The 20,494-nt window shown below is 41.1% G+C and overlaps 1 protein-coding gene across 1 annotated transcript in view; it reads left to right on the forward strand.

Annotated features, from left to right (window-relative positions):
- Positions 1–20,494, forward strand: part of LOC113406807 (neurobeachin-like) — a 942,582-nt gene that overhangs the window by 405,071 nt on the left and 517,017 nt on the right. Inside the window, exon 35 of the mRNA XM_029911985.1 lies at positions 11,659–11,723. Coding sequence (XP_029767845.1) covers positions 11,659–11,723 — 65 coding nt within the window. The remainder of the gene's footprint in view (positions 1–11,658; positions 11,724–20,494) is intronic.

Consider the following 20,494-nt stretch of genomic DNA (forward strand, 5'->3'; position numbering starts at 1 on the left):
CACACACACACACACACACACACACACACACACACACACACACACACCACTATTACTAAGCTTGTACTTGCTCTTAGTTTGTATTGTAGAATCCACTGTGCATATGTGAAATATGCCCAAACAATGAGTACAGTATCTAGTGACAGCTTAAGTGAAGACTGCTCAAAAGTACAGAGAGCTAAAAATTAGTAATATTTACAACTGAATGTAGCTGCTTTTTTTTTTTCAACTTACCTGCTGTTTGCCAGTCCGTAGGTTACGTTTCTTCAAGCCTGTGCCCATAAGGAAATCATTAGATCTTGTTTTTCTTTTAGCCAAGATGGATATTGGTTAGGGAGAAGTTAAAGAAAAATACATCACTGGCAGGAATCCTCAGTGGGGTTTGAACTTCAAACCTTCTCCTGCAGGGCACTTGAAAAATTTGTTACCTAATGGTTAAGTCCTGGGTTCAAGGGAAATTCCAAAAGATCCATTAAGGCCTTTGAGTTTCATGTCATGCTGCTTTTTTTTAACAGCTTTTGAAGCCTTTACTTGAGGGAAGGAGTAACTTACAATGCCTTCTCCCTTAGTCTTTGGTTTTACTGCAAATCACAGGAATAAAGTGGAATGTAGCATTAGGGTCTAGTGTCTTTGATGGCCTCATCATCTAATCATAGGTTTAACATTACTCATTTGCTGGCTCCAGGAATTCCTGCCATTAAGGGCCCTAGAGATGAAACTTTGCCTCAAATATTGATTGAAAGGAAGAGTGAGAAATTTAAGCTCTTTCTGCAATGCTTTTTCTTTAGACTTCTTAGTGAAGCTATTAACAAATGTAGCTATATCAATTTGCTATTTTTATGTATTTTAGAAAAGTTATTTAATGATTCAAAATATATAACTGTCCAGTTTTTAAAGGTGAAAAAGGATGTACACAGATTTAGAAAAATTAGAATTATTTATTCAGTTTCTATTTTACCAAAAATTGTAATGCTTTTGTTTAAACAAGCTTTCTTCTCTCTACCCAATCACCCACATAAAGAAGAGTTTTTACTGTGTGTCCCCCAAACCTGACATTTCTGAGCATTTAAGGATTGTTCCCTTTGCATCCCTATTAAGATTTAGAACCCCATTGTCACTAGGCAATTCTGAGATTGCTGTTGTAACATTACATTGTTGCCTTCTGACAGACTGGTATGAAATGTTCCGATAGGAATTGGTCAACAGGGGGTTCTAATGTCGAGGTGCAACTCTTCTCCCTTCTTCTTTATCAAGCCTGAATATATTACTTCTACAATGAATCTAACCAGCATGGTCCCAGAACACTGTATGATACCAAGTAGTGCCACCAGACTTGCAGTCCCAATATTTTATATAAAGTAATTTAATAAACTTGCTTTTCTGTTTAATTTTAAAACTAGCTGTCAAAAAGGTATGCTAAATAAATATTAAATAATTTGAATATGAAGAAAATAGTTGAAAATATTGGCTAAGAGGAGAGAGACTTTGAGAAACTACATATATGGAGATAGTGTGGTTCTCTGTGTAGGCCACAAAACTGGGAGTCGGGAGACTTGGGTTCCATTCTTAATGCTGCCACTGATTTTTATATTAAATGAGGATAATGATACCTGCCCTTCTCCATAAGATGATTTGAGAAATACAGATTGGAAGCGCTATATGTTTTCTGTACTTTTTAAATATTTATGTTGTAACTATGGCTTTTTTGATAACATGAGCAAATCTTTATTTAAAATGGGTGTTCAAAATGTATTACATTCTCCCAATTACTTGTAGAAGTTTTCAAAGTGTGTATTTTTGTCTTTCAAAAGACAGATGATGATCTAGAAATCTTTGAAAAGTAAGATTTTGTTTGCATAGAACAGGGTAACTTTAGACATTGAAAAAGGAAAGGGAAATGCAAAGTTTGTTTTCCTTTCATTTGCTACAGCAAATTAGATGCTTTTATACTCTTTATGTTAGAAATTCCATGTTAACGACTACAGATTAGCGAGGATGTCAGAATTTTTTTTCTTATCTGAGCTCCTGAATAAACTTAACATTGCCAGTGGCTCACGTCCAAGGAATGGTCTAAATTTACATGAAATATCACATTACAAATGTCTGAAGGTACATGTCATGGATAATTCATTTCATATGGGTAGCCTTTTAGACTGAAGGATATGCAATCAAGTCCATTCCCCCAAAGGAATTTTGAGTCTCTGTGAAAAATACATTTTAAGCTTTAAGGAACTTCTATAGGTATAGTGCATCATTTGGTTTTAATAATTGTTTTCTCTTCTCTATATATTTGGTATATCTTTCTCTATTTTTTTTCTTTTAACAAGCCATAACAACACCCATTTCATTAGACTAAAAACTAAATTAATGTTAGGTTTATTTTCTTTTTATATTTACACAGAACACAAATGGTTCTTCAAATATTTTTTTTTCTGGAAAATTGGTAATATGTAATGACTTGCATGTTATATAAAGCAGGCATCCTCATGCTGACTGCAGTATATTTTCTTGTAAAAATGATGAAGATGTGTTATTTTTGACAAGATCTGTGCTTGATTATAGTCTTTGTTCCCCATAGCCTAGTGCTATATGTCACAGCTGTGATGCTGCTTTGAGTGGCAGATTTCTCAAACCATGCAATTTTTTAAAAAAGTGCTTCACATTAGTTTTTTCATTATATTTTCTTCTTTGATATGTAGCAGATTTAGATTTCAATATTTTTTCCAATCTTTTTTCAATACTACAATAGCTTCTAATTATTCCCAGATTTCTTTTAAAGTTTCCCCTCTTCAGAGGTACAGCTTCTGCATAAATTGAGTGATTTTATCCCATAGGATTCTTCAAGTTTTTATAATAAAGCCTTATCAGATATCACTTACATTTTTCTGTACCTTATCTGTCAACAAGAGAGGTTTATTTTCTTAAATACTAAGACATTCTTTTTTATTTAAAATACATTACTAATTAACCTGTTTAAAAGTATAAAGTAACAAATTGAAATTCTTAATAGCTAGCAAACTTCAAATATTTGGCAGTTTTGAAGTTATGTTTCATTTATTCTCCTGATTAACTAAAAGGGATTTTTCCCACTGTGCTTTAAGTTTAATCAGGATCATAACCCAAGGGTCTGCAAAGGAAGCATTTTAAGAGCAACTAGTGTTGCAAGGAAAAGATCTGTTCCTGATTCCTTTTCTTAAGGAAAGACTTGGATTTTAGACATTACACATTGCATATAAGATCTCCCAAGAGACGCCATCTGGGGAATTATGGGGGAAATTTCACATATAAGGAGCAAAAATGATTTACTTATAATTAACAAATAAAACTTCTTATGAGACTCTCATAGAGATGAGAACATTTCAAAACTTCAGTCTTGCAGTACAGGTGTAAATAGGTTTTGAAAATAGTTTTTGAGAAGCTGTGGCACTGTAAATGGTTTACAAAAATGAAATTTTGCCAGATTACGTTGATAGTGTTAGAGAGAGAATTACCGAATTAGTGGACAAATTGAATGTAGCAAACACTGGAGTGAATGTACAGTAAAGCAGATATGGTTTTCAGTTCATTATGGTTTCAAAAGTCAAAATAATCTTGGGCAGTGTACACAAAGTGGATTGGAGAATGTATAGCCACTCTCTAGGACTATGGTGAGATCTCACTTAGAATACTATGTTTATCTGTGGTCATTTTAACACTAAAAGATGTAGGAAGGTTGGAGGAAATGTATATAAAAACAACAAAAATTCTTAAGTAAGAATGATTGATGTAGGGCTTTGGCTATTCAAAAAAGCTGCATTGGTTTTATTCAGGTATCAGTTAAACTGATTTAGTTAAATGGTGCAAATCTTGGTGTGGACACTCTTATTTCAGTTTTAGAGTGGTTTATTTTGGTTTAGCTTAAGTCAGTTAGGAACAGGTTTAAGATAAACCTAGGTAAGCCAGTCTTAAAGCAAAATTAGAGTGTCCACACAGGTATTTGCATTCTAGATCAATTTAAAAACAGATTTAAATTGGTGCAACTTTCTGATATAGATACTTCTTTTAAACTTATAAGGGTTTAACTCCAGACCTTTAAACACCTGTAATTAATTACAGCATATGACAGTCCTGCAAACACTTAGACATGTGCTTCACTTTAAGCACATGAGTAATTCCATTGACTTCAAATCAAGCACATACTTAAGTGTTTGCAGGATTCGATTTAAATGTGTATAATTTGGACAGGACTGTAACATGAAAACCATTTACAAATATTTGAAGCATGTAAACATCAAGGAGGGGAGAGGAATTTGTTTGGCATTCTACAAGGGGAAATAATTGAAGCTAATGGTTTGTAATTAAGAATCTATACATTTAGGCTGCTGTATATAAGGATGATCCTCCTAATAGTGACATCTGTTAGGCTGCAGTATTCTTCCAAAATAAACAGTCCATTTTTATTATGTATTTATTTATTTACTCTATATTCTGTACAAAGGTGTGCCTGTCCTTTACTCTTTGTGCTCCTTGAGGCATTTTAAAGATTCAGTTGTACAAGTAGAATATTCCAGGAAGTCACAAACATAACTTTGAATATGGATCTTGGGTCGGTGATGGGATCTTTGTTGTCTCTGAAGTGCAAGATGTATCTGTTCCTCATAAACTATTTGACAACCTCCGATTACTACAAACAACCTGAGTTGTTACTGCACAACTCTTCCAATCACTGCCTGACCTGCTATAGATTCTGGTTTTCCAAGGGGTACCTTAGGAATGGTTCTCCTGTTACAAGTCCTTCTTTCCTGAGGAACTGGAACACCAAGATGGGTGCAAAATCCAAACTCAGTGATTTCTCTATCAGGGTATCAAGATCCTTGAAGGGGTGTGTTGGAGTGGACAAACACTACAGTGGACCAGACCAGGCAGAGACTGAAGCTGGGACCCACTCTGCAATATTAAGCCTGACATGAATAAAAGAGTAAAGCCACCCCCAGAGCCAGACTGCCCTTGTAGAGAGCTATTGGGTCTGAACATGTTTTAAGTAGGGGCTCATTTTATTTATTTTAAATGGAAGTGTTAGACATCGTCGGAACCTGTCCCTTCTTACTGCTAATGACACCAGGCAGACAGATTACACTTGGAGTGGGGATGTGGGAGGTAACCAGTGTAGGAACCCTTTGAGACAACTTCTCTCACCTATGTGTCCTGAAAGGATGTGGCTCAAATCCAGTGAAGTGCTCCAGGGGAAAAATGCTGGACTGTTCTCACCTAAGTAGGTCAGTTAAGATGGGTTAGCAGCGCAGAGGGGGATAGATGGTTGTAGTTCAGTCTTCAGGTTCTGGATCAGCCCTGAAAGGGGGTGGAGGACAATCTATAAAAACAAGAGGCTGCTTTGACACCAGAAAGAGTTAGGGGAGGAGTTGGAAGAGAAGAGAAGTGGAAGAACTTGCTTTGGGACCTCATTTGAAAGTAAGTATAGGGAGAGGAGGATATGGGCCAGATTCAGATGATGTCTAGGTCTCACATTTAAAATAAATAAATGAGCCACTGTTTAAAACTTGTCCACTCTCAGGGTTTAGGGTCTCAAAATGTATATCCCCTGGTGACTTTTATAGGTGTTTATTCCCTACTTGAAAACACAGAGGAATTCTTGGGAATAGGAAACCACATATACTTTATATTTGGAAAAGCACGATAAATACCTATTTACATAATACAATGAAGTTAGTAAAACCCCAGCAGTGTTGGGGAGGGAATGGTTGACTCCAAAGTTCCGGTTATTAATTGCCTGGCTTATTGAGGCCCAAAACTGTTGTTCACAAAATAGTTCTCACCCATCTAAATCTCTGTCATGAATCCAGTTAGAATCCAGCTACGAAGATGCTTTCCTTAACCTGTCTGCTGCAGCACAGCGGTGTCCTCACTAACAGGTCTTGCCCCACTGCACCAGAACCAGGCAGCCACAGATCAGTCAGCTCCACCCAGCTCAGCTGCTGCACAGTTCTGATTCAACAGTCATCTCCACATAGGGTCCAGAATATTTGTATAAGAAACCCAAAGCAAAACAAGACAAAATCTATTCAGAATGTTTGGTCACTGTGACAGAATTTCTGGTTTGTTAGTTGAATTTGGGCTCACTACCCAGTGTTCACAAGCTGTTTTATCAGGATGACACACTTTTCCCAGATTATATCTTTCACAATCTCTCACCCATACATAAATATATTTACATGCACTATTTAATATCATTTCCAAAACCAGATCACAAACTCCAAAACAATAAAGTATAGTGCACTGTACAGATCGGCACTGGATTGAATTATGGTATGTAAATTAATCTTGGCAGAGCTAGTTCTTCCCTTCTATAGAGGAAGCAGAGAGCTTCTTCTCCCTTTAAGCCTTTTATCTCTCTCAGACTTACGCAAATACCTGTGCCTTGCACTCTAAAATTCAGGATCCTCTGGAAAGAGTAATTTGCCTGGTCTTAACCGCAAGCAAGAGGAGTGGGACTTTCCTCCCATTAAATCCTTATTCATGGTAGGAATGTCTTCTGGCCCATCCTCAACCTCCATCTCCTGAGCATCTGCCTCTGTTAATGTAAGTTTCAGAGTTTATTCGTTTCTTCATACTGGCCAATTTCCTTTGCTAGATTGTTCTGTGGGACACCTGCCTGTACATCCCCACACCCATGGCACTGTCACTTTCTCTGATTTGCCCTCAGTGATCAGCACTCTCTCTTGTCTTTGGTCTCTCATTCATACCTGGGTCTTCATGAAGATCCTGGTTATTCCAGGGGCCAGTTTTTATCTGGAAGGGATATACCTCTATGCCTATCTCAATGACATCCTGATCTGGGCATCCTCTATGCCCCTGCTGGACCAGTCCTAAAAGAGAAAGCTACAGTACCTTCTATCCCTTCACTTCCTAATCTGTCAAGATATTTCTCACTGACTGCCCTATCAGAACATTTGTATTTGTGAATGGTCTTAGATACCAGAGTGGCAAAGGCTCATACTGGATATATCCTGAAAAGACCTTACAGGTGGGAAACAGCCACGTGGTACATCCTGAAGAGTGGAGAGAGCTAGCTGGTTCCAGGAGGACAGAATGCATGGAGTCTCGCCTATTAGCTCTCACCCTCCACCTCACAAGTGTAGTCTGCTACACTTCAGAAAATCCTGACTTACAAAGGTTAATGTTAATTGTGCAGCCATGTAAACCAGATAAAATCTTGAAATTGTGGAGATGCACAATCATTCCATAGTGGAAATTAGAGTTAATAATCTATCATTTAAATTTGTCAATTTTTCCAGAGTATAATTGCAGACTCCATGAGAAATGGCTCTCAATGCTTCAAAGGGAGACAGAAAAAGGTGAACATGAGTTTCTCTGCAGGTCAAGGAGATAGAAGACGGCTGAGGCCTTAGTCTCCCCAGACTGTAGCCATGAATTCTAATGTACCTCCCCCCCGGATGGTATCTTTGTGCCATCTATAAAAAAGTCTCACTTGAAAAATGAGATTCATATAGATTTCACTTAAAAAATTCCTAACTCTCTTTCATTGCTGTGATTTACCCAATATCCCAAGAGGTCCCCATATTTGCTGGTTGCCTTCCAGGAGCATGTTGTCAGTCAGTCTGGAACTCATTTATTATGAGTGTAGGCAAGTACAGGAGCTGTCTTTGATAAGAATCCTAAAATTGGCTCAAAATTTACATGGAGGACTAGCCCACATGTAACCTCGTGTCTTTTCTTTTCTTCTCTTCTCGCTCATCAGCAGCTAGCTGCAGAACCTGGAAAAATAATTGCTCAGGTCCATATTTTTCTATCTTATGTCTACCCTAACAGTAGGAATGAGTGTGAGGAGAGGGGATGGCGGAGGGTAAAGGTAATGGGAGGGAGTTGGAGTGCTTAGATCCTAATCCTCACTCTGATCAGTATTGACAAGTTTATTTAGGCTTCATTCCCTCTCCACATCCATTCTTTCTGCCTCAGGGAAACACTTTCTGTAATCAAAATGAAATTTCCTGTGAGCCTTTACTTTGAAGATGGTTTAGGTCATGATTTTAGAGATGTGATGTGACCACCCCATTAGTAAGAAATCTTGCAACATGAAATTCAAATCAAGGATAATCTTAGGGTTAAACAACATGAATTTCATGAAGACAGGAGAGTTTTTATAAAACCCAGAGAACCTGCCCCCAAGAAAAGGAAGGTCACAACTATAGAGTTGACCTCATAGACTTCTTTTTCCAGGCATGTTCAAGGAACAGAAACAAAAGGACCAAAATAATTGAATTGTTTCTCTGAAAAGAAGTTATGATTATGGTACTGTAATTGAGAAATTAACTAGGTTATTAAAATCTTAGAACTGAATATTCAATTAAGGTTCAATGTTGCAATAAAAATGAAGGAAGAAATAAAATATTCAGATTAACTAAGTTACTGGGGAGGCAGAAAAGAGAGGACTACAATAAAGATAACATTAATTGAGATTTCAGCTCTCTTTTACAGTGGAATGAGAATTACAAGATGATTTTTAGAACTCCTAAAGTCTACTTATTCACTTAGTAGAGTCTGTTGAGAAAAATATAGACATTGGAGGACTTTAAGGGTCTCTAATCTTTATCATCAGAAAATGTTTAGTTGTTGAATCTTGTTATTGTTACCTTTTACTTTTACTACTATCACAAAATTTAACACAAAATATCACTGAGCTTTTCACATGTAATATCAAAAAGCAAGATATTGTCAAAGGTTAACTTGGAAGACCATATCCAGTAAACTGATATTAACTGTAGGGATGGTTCTCCAGTGCTTTGCACCTTGTGCAGTCATTTCCACCTGTAAAAAGTGGCTGTAAAATGCTACCAAATCAGAATGGTAGCATTTTACATCCACTTTGCACAGGTATGATTCACTATACAGGGAGCACAGTGGAGTGTCAGGCCCTTATTTTTTTAAAAAAGAGAATAAAAATGGAGGGTTTAAAAGAAACACTGTGGAAATACAGTCAAATAAATAATAAAAAGTAAAAAATGCAAGGACAATAGAGAAATACAGTCCCTGAACAATTCAAAAATTAAGGTTTCAGCTAAATGGAAGCAATAATAGCATACTATTTTTAAGTACAAATCTCTGTTAATGACACCTCTTAGCCTAATGCTGCTAGCCTAACTCTACTCACACCCCACACTTCTGTAAGCAAATGAACAGAAGTACTGTGAACTTCCTGCCAGGAAGTCTTTTACTGCTTCTTCCCCCTTGAGAAAAGAGATTGGATCAAGGAGTCAGGGATGCAGAGCAAAGTGGGCGGATGGACCAATTATAATAATGGTTTCCTATCAGATGAGAGCAGGAGGGCCAGTTAGGTCTGGCTTCTTCAAAGCATCTCAATTGTTCCCATCTCTTTGCTTCCCTCCAAATACATGGGAAATGGCTGCTACTGAATATTTAGAGCATATTGGGACTGGACACTGACTACATTCAATTTCTAAAGTGACGCTGGTTGAAACGGAGGAGAGTATTTTTTCATGTTAATAGAATTTGATTTGTTAATGGTAATGTAAGTCATCTTTAATAGTTATTTTCCATACTTTCTTAGCAGAAAGAATTAAAGCTTTGTATTACTCAAGTTTAGGCCTTGTAGGCAGGATTGGACTAAGGCAATCTGGCATCCCAATGGCCCTGCCCCTGAGTCTTGCCCCGCTCCCTACCTTGGAGCGGGGATAGCAGGAGCAGAAACATGAGGCACCCTGTCCCCCCAAGGTATGACAGTAGAGCATCAGGGATCCCTTATCTTCTGCTGGAGATGCAGGAGTGCAGTAGTGAGACTCCCCAGTACGTCGCCCATCAAACAGGTTGTATCTGCTTGGTAGAAAGGTGGGTTGAGGCCCAGTGGATTTTTTCCTCCTACTACACAGAGTCCTCTATTGGAGTGGTGTAGGTAGTGCCCCCTTCATTGCTTCTGGTTATAGTTAACACATCAGTGAGATGCATGGGACAGTGGGACACTGAGGTTTTGTTTCAGGCTCTGTGCAGAGTCGGGCAGCCATCACTGTATCAATTTTGCTTGGTTCATATTTTCAAGCTTTTTGCAACCATGAGCTAGAAATTGACTTTTTAAAAATATTAAAGAGTGAAAGATTCTGATGTAATCATATTACTTCAGGAGCTGAGGCTTTAGACATGGGCCTATAGCATCAATACCTTTAATCCACCCATGAGTTTATGGTATTCTGTTATTAGTATCTTTTTTGTAACCTTCAAGTGTTGGCATATTCTTATTATAATAATAATAATAATAAAGGCTGAAGGAACTGGCTATGTTTAGTTTGGAAAAGAAGAGATTAAGGGGGGATATGATAGCTGTCTTCAACTACTTGAAAGACTGCCATAAGAAAGATGTAGACAAATTGTTCTCTCTTTCCACAGAGGGCAGACAATGGGTTCAAACTACAGCATAGCAGATTTAGATTAAATCTCAGGAAAAACTTTCCTAAATGTAAAACCAGCAGGACAGTGGAACAAACTGTCCAGGGAAGTCATGGAAGCTCCTTCACTGGAGGTTTTCAAAAAGAGGCTGGATAGCCATCTGTCTTGGGTTGTTTAGACACAACAAATCTTGAATATTGATAGGATGTTAGACTAGATGAACATTGTGATCCCTTCTAACCCTGTGGTTCTATGATTCTATGACCTCTGTCCCTTGAACTAAGAGTAGATGGTAGCAGTAATAATCTCATGTGTGGATCAGCCAACAAAGAGGGATGTGACACATCTCTTTTTGTTAAACAGCGGAAGAATGTTGTGAATCAGTTTTCTGTTGCTGGCTCTGGAGGGGCCTTTTGTCCAGTAGTTACAGACAGCCACAGACAAAGAAATGTCTGAAATTCTGAAAGACACTGACTATGTTGATAAGATTTGCTGTATTAGAGACTTATGTCAGTACCAATTGCACAAGAAGTGACTTTGTGCAACTTCTGTTACTTTATTTGTAAGATAGGTGGATGAAAGTTGATCACTTCCCAAGGCTGAGGCATTAGGCCTTGCTCAGTAATGAAGACTATGATAGGTACCGAATTAATGCCAGCCAATGGAAGGGCTGAAACTAAGGGTTTATCGATACAAATACTTAGTTTGCAGTGAGATGGGGTATAAATCTATCCCACACTAACTTGCTGCACACTAAATGTGCTGCCACACACAAAAGTTCCCTAATGCACTTTAATCTATTCCCATTTCAAAGCAGGGTAGATCATAGCACACATGGGAAATTTTCGTTCTAAGCAAAAAGCAGATTTGACAGTAGGATGAGTTGAGCTCTTGCTCTCTTATCCTAGCAGAGACTTCATTTGTGTTCTTGATCTGGTTTTATGGTATTCTTTTGAACCCTTCCATTTACTGGCATTAGAAACTTGCATATCTCTAAATTGTTATGTACTTCAGCATAATATTTCAGTTAATTGTTATATTGGTGGCTCGTCTACCACTGATAGAATTTCAGTTATGATGTTACAGAAGTACGAAGATGTATTTTAAAAGACAAAGCATATGGTGGGCAGACAATCCCATGCAAAATGTTGATCAGATAATCCTCCGACACTCATCAAGGTCAAATTAAGGCTTCCTGTTAAAATCCCTTGCTGCTTTTTAAACATGGTATTTTTTTCCCTTTAGGAATGGCAGAATTCTATTCAGAAGAATGCAGGACTTGCGTTTATTGAGCTCATCAATGAAGGAAGGTAATTAATTTTAAAGCTTTTGGACAAGTAGTCATTTTGCATTTCATTCCATTGGGTGATGCTACTTTCTCACCATCTGCTCCAGAAAGACTTGAGAAAAGGCCCTTTTAATTAAAAGAAATTTACTGCACAAATACTGTGCAAAGCAAATATTTAATTTAGTAAGGTATAAAATGTTAAACTCTTATTAATTGACTGAAAACACCCTGTGTGCTGTGTAAAGGTTTGAGGTTTATTTGAGATTTGAGCCATTATCCTACTGAGTAGCAAGGTTGTTTTACACAGAGGATCTAGGGAGCCCAATCTGTAAACCCATCTGCCACTCCATCTGTTTTAGGAGCACAGTATTCATTGTGCAGATGCACTTCCTTATACTCTCAGTTCATGAGAAATTATTTTATCTAGACTACTTGGTGCTGTCTAAGGTACTACATAAAACAGATTGAACATCAAGTTTATGTGAGCTACCTAGTTTTACAAGCAGTTAAGCTACTTTATTAACACTAGAGTAATTTTAATGTTACTTTGGTCTGTGTCTGCTTTTATCTTTTGTTCTGTGCCATCATTTTTCAATACTCTCTGTCCAGCCAGCTGAGCAATAATGGTGCACTCTTTGGATTAGCTGGCAGAAGATATTTCAAGGCAGATGTAGTCATCACCTCCATTGCCTGTATAGCTTCTATTGGCCAGGGAGTAGAAGCTTTTTAAACCTAGATGTCTTTGATGGTATTATATGTGGTGCTGAACAAAAATCTTCATAATAATACACTTGTTGAAGATTTTTTTGCCGGTTTGTTTTATAGTTTCATTTTTACTGGTAGTATGACATTAACAATACGGAAACATCAAATCTTCCCTTGTTGAAATGTTATCTTTATTGATGAAGCATAATTTTTTTGGTCTAATTGTATGATATACTCATATGCTGTTCAGTCGTACATTCTTGTCATGGGATGACTAGTAAACATAGTAAAAATAATGCAGTAAACAGCTCTATCTAGAAACTAAGTTTACACACTTGGGCTAGATTTTCAGTTGGTGTAAATGAGCATAGTTCCCTTGAAGGCAATGGAGCTACACTGATATACATCATCTGAGAATCTGGCCCATGTGACTGTAAACTCTTCTGGGCAGGAACCATGTCTTTATATGTGTTTGTAGAGCACCTCTCACAAATGGGGCAATGATCCTGACTGAAGACTATTGTAGTATAAATATTAAATAATAATAAACTGTACAGTAAGCTTGGTTTCTATAGTTTTGTCCAAATTTCTTGGCTTATTTCCCGTGGTTTTTAAACGTAACCATTTTAGCTGGAAAACTCACCCACATTTTTTTTTGTTTGTTTACAGCATCATCATCTGATAGTAAAATCAGATCTGATTATTGCACACTCGTTAATAAAATGAGAGTGCTGAACAAATGGCAAAACTGCATTTTTTAAGTTCATATGTAATAACCGTGAAATATCAGTGGGCTGTGTACATCCATCTAGCAGTAACCTTCAAAGCAAAAGGAGCAGTATTAAAGAACTTGCTCTTTAGGTCCAACCAAATGAATGCCTAAACAGACTATCTGTAGGTACATCTTCTTCCACATATTTTTGTCAAAGGTATGTTTCAGAATATGTGGGTGAGTGTGTGTGTGTTACTAGGACACTTGTTCTCCTCCACAGTTAGCAGATCAGTTTTTAATTTACCCTTCTGGGGATAAAGATAACAATCCTTTAAGTGGAAATTGTTATAAATATTTATTCTACTTAATAGCTAAACTTGTGAATGTGATTCATCAATCATAGCTAGAGAATGTGATTGTGCAGTTGTCAACAATTAACAGGACATAAACAGTTGATGAATGTGCAGCTGAATTAAAGTGCTCCCTAGGACAGCCTGAAATTATAAACTGGATCATTTAAAGGAATTTAACAAAGGATCTTTATAATTAAAACAAAGCACGGTTAATGGGATGTAAAATTGTATATAATCACCATGCAATAATGACTGGATTTTAAATTGTTAAAGTGCAAAATGAAGACTAAGAATAGTTAAAAAGTCTGAATTAGATTGTGAATAATCTATTTAATAAATCAACAGTTTCACCAAAATAAACCCTGTCTAGCTCATCTTTTTTTAACAAAATTAAAAATACAAGGAAAGTAGTTCATAATTTTTAATCATTCAGTCTTACACCTTCAGGTTTTAAAATATGGATGTTATTAAAAGGTTTCCTAATTTTGATTTCCTGTTTCTTGTTTCTGCATCAAAACATTTGTGCACCATTGTGATCTTTAATGACTTCACTGGAAATATAATGAAACAAGACTTTTCATTATAATAATTAGTTTGGACTCCTAAAATAAAAACAGATTGCCCACATTCCTGTTGCTTGAGTTTTGATAAATAGTGTCCTGTCTTTAAATAATATGTATAAGTATATTTGTATTTTAGCTTACTCAAGGTAGTGTTGTGCTATGGATGTCTGAACCGCTTCTATTTGTGTAGTCATGATTTACATGACATTCTGGCACTATTTTCCAGTTTTAGGAACATGGGATTACTACCCAGGTACTCCTGAGTTTATTTCTGATTCTGTTGCTGACTCCCTCTCTAACCTTAGACAAGTTACATTACCTCTGTCTCAGTTTTCCCATGTGTAAAATTGAGATAATACTTACCTACCTCAAAGGGCTGTTATGAGGATTAGTTCATGGTTGACAATTAAAATTAAAAAGTTGCATAATTGCTAAGTATTATTCATAGGCACTATTTTCGTAGTTTTCAGTATAAAAAGAGCTTCTGGTTATAACATACATTTATAGGAAAATTCCATTAAATATCAATTTGTACATTGACACTGCAAAATTTTTCAGTCCTTAGAATCATAGAAATGTAGGGCTGTAAAGACCTTGAAACGTCATCAGCTGAGGCAAGGCTAAGTACACCTAGACCATCCCTGACATGTGTTTGTCCAACCTGTTGTTAAAACCTCCAATGATGGGGATTCCACAGCCTCCCTTGGAAGCCTACTCCAGAGCTTAACTACTCTTATAGTTAGAAAGTTTTCCCTAATATCTAACCTAAATCTCCTTGCTGCAGATTAAACCAACTATTCCTTGGTCTGTCTTCAGTGGACAAGGAGAATAACTGATCATCATCTTCTTTATAACAGCCCTTAACACCTTGGAAGACTATCAGGTCCCCCCCACAGTCTCCTTTTCTTAGGACTAAACAGCCATAGTTTTTTTTAAACCTTTCTTCATAGGTCAGGTTTTCTAAATCTTCTATCATTTTTGTTGCTCTCCTCTGGAATCTCTCCAATTTGCCCATGTGTCCTAAAGTTTGGCACCCAGAATTGGGCACAGTATTCCAGCCATCAATCCTCACCATTGCTGAGTAGAGCAGGACAATTACCTTCCATGTCTTAGGGCTTGTCTACACTACCCGCTGGATTGGCGGGCAGCAAACGATCCAGCGGGGGTCAATTTATCGCTGAGCACTCTCCCGTCGACTCCAGTACTCCACCAGAATGAGGAGCGCAAGTGGAGTCGACAGGAGAGCATCAGCTGTTGACTTCTCAGGCCTGGTCTACACTACGAGTTTAGGTCGACTTTAGCCGCGTTAAATCGAATTAAGCCTGGACACATTCACACGACGAAGCCCTTTCTTTCGACTTAAAGGGCCCTTTAAACCGGTTTCTTTACACCACCTCCGACGAGGGGATTAGCGATAAAATCGGCCTTAGGGGGTCGGAATTGGGTGTGTGTGGACGGAATTCGACGTTATTGGCCTCCAGGAGCTATCCCACAGTGCTTCATTGTGACCGCTCTGGACAGCACTCTCAACTCAGATGCACTGGCCAGGTAGACAGGAAAAGCCCCGCGAACATTTGAATTTCATTTCCTGTTTGCTGAGCGTGGAGAGCACAGGTCGCTCATCAGCACAGGTAGCCGTGATGGAGTCCCAGGATCGCAAAAGAGCTCCAGCATGGACAGAACGGGAGGTTCGGGATCTGATCGCCATATGGGGAGATGAATCAGTGCTGGCCGAACTCCGAAGCAGTAAACGAAACGGCAAAATATTAGAAAAGGTCTCCAGGGCCATGAAGGACAGAAGCCATAACAGGGATGCACAGCAGTGCCGCGTGAAAATTAAGGAGCTAAGGCAAGCCTACCACAAAGCCAGAGAGGCAAACGGAAGGTCCGGGGCTGAGCCGCAAACATGCCGCTTCTACGCAGAGCTGCATGCCATTCTAGAGGGTGCAGCCACCACTACCCCAACCGTGTGCTATGAGTCCCTCACTGGAGAAACACACAGGAAAGCGGGTTCTGGGGACGAGGAAGATGAGCCTGAAGATAATGTAAATAGCTCACAGCAGCAAGGAAGCGGAGAAACCAGTTTCCCCAACAGCCAGGATATGTTTATCACCCTGGACCTGGAACCAGTAGCCCCCGAACTCACCCAAGACCCTGTGGGCACACAGGGGACCTCTGGTGAGTGTACCTTTGTAAATATTACACATGGTTTAAAAGCAAGCGTGTTTAATGATTAATGATTAATTTGCCCTGGCAATCGCGGCCAGTACAGCTACTGGAAAAGTCTGTTAACGTGTATGGGGATGGAGCGGAAATCCTCCAGGGACATCTCCAGAAAGCTCTCCTTCATGTACTCCCAAAGCCTTTGCAAAAGGTTTCTGGGGAGGGCTGCCTTATCCCGTCCGCCATGGTAGGACACTTTACCACGCCAGGCCAGTAGCACGTAGTCTGGAATCATTGCATAACAAAGCATGGCAGCGTATGGTCCCGGTGTTTGCTGGCATGCAGACAACATCCATTCCTTATCTCTCTTTGTTATCCTCAGGAGAGTGATATCATTCACGGTCACCTGGTTAAAATGGGGCAATTTTATTAAGGGGACATTCAGAGGTGCCCCTTCCTGGTCTGCTGAACAGAAATATTCCCCGCTGTTAACCACGCGGTGGGGGGGAGGGGTGAAGTGACCATCCCAGAGAATTGGGTGTGAGGGGGAGGGGAGTTAGTTGGGTTTGTGCTGCATGTTAAACCTGAAATCGCAGCCCCTCCTTTTACATTGCAAACCCATTTTAAATGGCACGGGTGCTTGGTATGGGAAATGAGGGCAGAACTGTTTGAAACCATCCCCACATGTTAAGAAGGTTAAAAAAGCCCAAAGACTATATGTCTTACCATGGCTGCCTGCAAGCTGAAATCTGTGTCCTGGCACTGCGTGAGTGATCTCTCACACCAAACCAGGAGACTCTCAATATAAGAGGAAAAATGCGACCTTGTAACGAAAGCACATGTGCTGTGTGATGTTGTGAACAGCAAAATCTAACGTGAAAGAGTCTACCCATTGTTCTCTAAAATGTATCTTTTTTAACAACCTCTCCCTTCTCCACCAGCTGCAAATCTTACTCCTTCGCAGAGGCTAGTGAATATTCGAAGAAGGAAGCGAAGGACGCGTGACGAAATGTTTACTGAACTTCAGACTGCCTCCCACGCTGACAGAGCACAGCTGAATGCGTGGAGGCAGTCAATGACTGATTTTAAAAAAGCCCAATATGAGCGAGAGGAGAGGTGGCGTGCTGAAGAGAAGAAGTTGCGTGCTGAAACGCGGGCTGAAGAGGAGAGGTGGCGTCAACTTGTAATCAGAAAGCAAGAGTCGATGCTCCGGCTGCTGGAGCATCAAAGTGATATGCTCCTGCGTATGGTTGAGCTGCAGGAAAGGCAGCAGGAGCAGAGAACGCCGCTACAGCCCCTCTGTAACCAGCAGCCCTCCTCCCCAAGTCCCATTGCCTCCTCACCCAGACGCCCAAGAACACGGTGGGGGGGCCTTCGGCCACCCACTCACTCCACCCTAGATGATTTCCATAGCAATAAGTTTTAAAGTTTTAAATTGGAGTGTGTCCTTTTCCTTCCCTCCTCCCCCACCCATCCCGGGCTACCTTTCCAATTATCCCCCTAGTTGTGTGCTGAATTAATAAAGAATGCATGAATGTGAAGCAACAATGACTTTATTGCCTCTGCAAGTGGTGCTCGAAGGGGGGAGGGTAGTAGGGGAGGGTGGGGTGGTTGGTTTGCAGGGAAGTAGAGTTAACAGGGTGGTGGGGGAGGGGCAGAGGGTTCATCAAGGAGCAACAAACAGAAGTTTCACTCCGTAGCCTGGCCAGTCACAAAACTGGTTTTCAACGCTTCTCTGATGCGCACCGCGCCCTGCTGTGCTCCTCTAACCGCCCTGGTGTCTGGCTGCGCGTAATCAGCGGCCAGGCGATTTGCCTCAACCTCCCACCCCGCCATAAATGTCTCCCCCTTACTTTCACATATATTGTGGAGCGCACAGCAAGCAGCAATAACAATGGGGAGATTCTTTTCGCTAAGGTCTGAGCGAGTCAGTAAGCTGCGCCAGCGCGCTTTTAAACGGCCAAATGCACATTCCACCACCATTCGGCACTTGCTCAGCCTGTAGTTGAACAGGTCCTGACTACTGTCCAGGCTGCCTGTGTACGGCTTCATGAGCCATGGCATTAAGGGGTAGGCTGGGTCCCCAAGGATCACGATAGGCATTTCAACATCCCCAATGGTTATTTTCTGGTCCGGGAAGAAAGTCCCTTCCTCCAGCTTTCGAAACAGAAGAGACTGCCTGAAGACGCGAGCATCATGTACCCTTCCCGGCCAGCCCACGTTGATGTCGGTGAAACGTCCCTTGTGATCCACCAGGGCTTGCAGCAGCATTGAAAAGTACCCCTTGCGGTTTATGTAGTCGGCGGCTTGGTGCGCCGGTGCCAAGATAGGGATATGGGTTCCGTCTATGGCCCCACCACAGTTTGGGAATCCCATTGCAGCAAAGCCATCCACTATGGTCTGCACGTTTCCCAGAGTCACTACCCTTGATATCACCAGGTCTCTCATTGCCCTGGCAACTTGGATCACAGCAGCCCCCACAGTAGATTTGCCCACTCCAAATTGATTCCCGACTGACCGGTAGCTGTCTGGCGTTGCAAGCTTCCACAGGGCTATCGCCACTCGCTTCTCCACTGTGAGGGCTGCTCTCATCCTGGTATTCTGGCGCTTCAGGGCAGGGGAAAGCAAGTCACAAAGTTCCATGAAAGTGCCCTTACGCATGCGAAAGTTTCGCAGCCACTGGGCATCGTCCCAGACCTGCAACACGATGCGGTCCCACCACTCTGTGCTTGTTTCCCGGGCCCAGAATCGGCGGTCCACGGCATGAACCTGCCCCAGTAACACCAAGATTTCCACATTGCTGGGGCCTGTGCCTTGTGAGAGGTCCATGTCAATTTCCTCATCACTATCGTCGCCGCGCTGCAATCGCCTCCTCCTCAGCTGGTCCTGGTTTGGCTTTGGCATGTCCAGGAGGCTCTGCATGTTTTCCAGGACAATGCGCGTGGTGTTCATAGTGCTCAGAATTGCCGCGGTGATCTGAGCGGGCTCCATGATCCCAGTGCTGGCTATGGCGTCTGGTCTGAAAAAAGGCGCGAAAGTAGTATCTGACGGACCAGGGGAAGAAGGGAGGGAGGGAGGGGCGAGTGACACCGCGTACAGGTACAGGGAATGAAAATCAAGAAAGGTGGCTTTGCATCAGGGAGAAACACAAACAACTGTCACACAGAATGCCCCCCCCCCCCAAAGATTGAACTCAAAAGCCTGGGTTTAGCAGGAGGGAGGGGGGAAGCAAATGAATGGAGAATAAATCTATTTTTTACATCTTAAGACGACGGCGCAGCATGACTGATAGCCCTTGGCATTTTCTGGGTGCTTGGCAGCAAATACTGGGCGCTTGGCAGTAAGCCTTCAGGTCTATTGCACCATCTGATACCCACTGCAGTACGACAACGACGGATACCAATCGTAATATGCTATCTACTGCCCAAAAGGCAAGGGGTTGCTGCTGTGTAGCAATCTAGCCCCACATCTGCCAGCCCCATGTCTGCCAGCACCCAGATCGCCATCGGCCTCTTCTGGGTGCTTAGCAGACAATACTGGGCACTTGGCAGAAAATAGCATACTACGACTCTGCTAACGTGCAATGAGCCAGCAGGGCGCCTGGCAGAAAATAGCATACTATGACTGATAACCATCATTGTCTGCCCGGGTGCCCATGATCGACAGCCGCTGCAGTACGACGACGACGGTTACCAGTCGTAATAAACCATCTTCTACCAAAAGGCAAGGGGCTGGTGCAATGCAGCACCACGGCTGCCAGCCCCACAGCTGCCTGCACCCAGATCGCCAATGAAGGCTACCAGTCATGCTGCACCGTCTACCGCCAAAAGGCAGTAAGCTGCTGCTGCTGTTTAGCAATGCAGTCCCATGTTTGCCGGCACCCGGAAGAGATATGGTGACGGTAAGCTGAGCTGAGCGGGCTCAATGCTTGGCGTGGTATGTTGTCTGCACAGGTAACCCAGGTAAAAAGGCGCGAATCTATTGTCTGCCGTTGCTGTGACGGCGGGGGAGGGGCCTGACGCAATGTACCCAGAACCCCTCGCGGCACTGCTTTGCATCATCCGGGCATTGCGATCTCAACCCATAATTCCAATGGGCGCCGGAGGCTCCGGGAGCTGTGGGATAGGTACCATAGTGCAATGCGCCGGAAGTCGACGCTAGCCTCGGTACTGTGGACGCGGTCCGCCGACTTCATGCACTTAGAGCATTTTAGGTGAGGACACACACAATCGGCTGCATACAACCGGTTTCTATAAAACCGGCTTCTATAAATCCGACCTAATTCTGTAGTGTAGAC

This window comes from Terrapene carolina, unplaced genomic scaffold (genome assembly GCF_002925995.2).
Source record: "Terrapene carolina triunguis isolate 2854851 unplaced genomic scaffold, T_m_triunguis-2.0 Scaffold141, whole genome shotgun sequence".
Lineage (NCBI taxonomy): Eukaryota > Metazoa > Chordata > Testudines > Emydidae > Terrapene > Terrapene triunguis.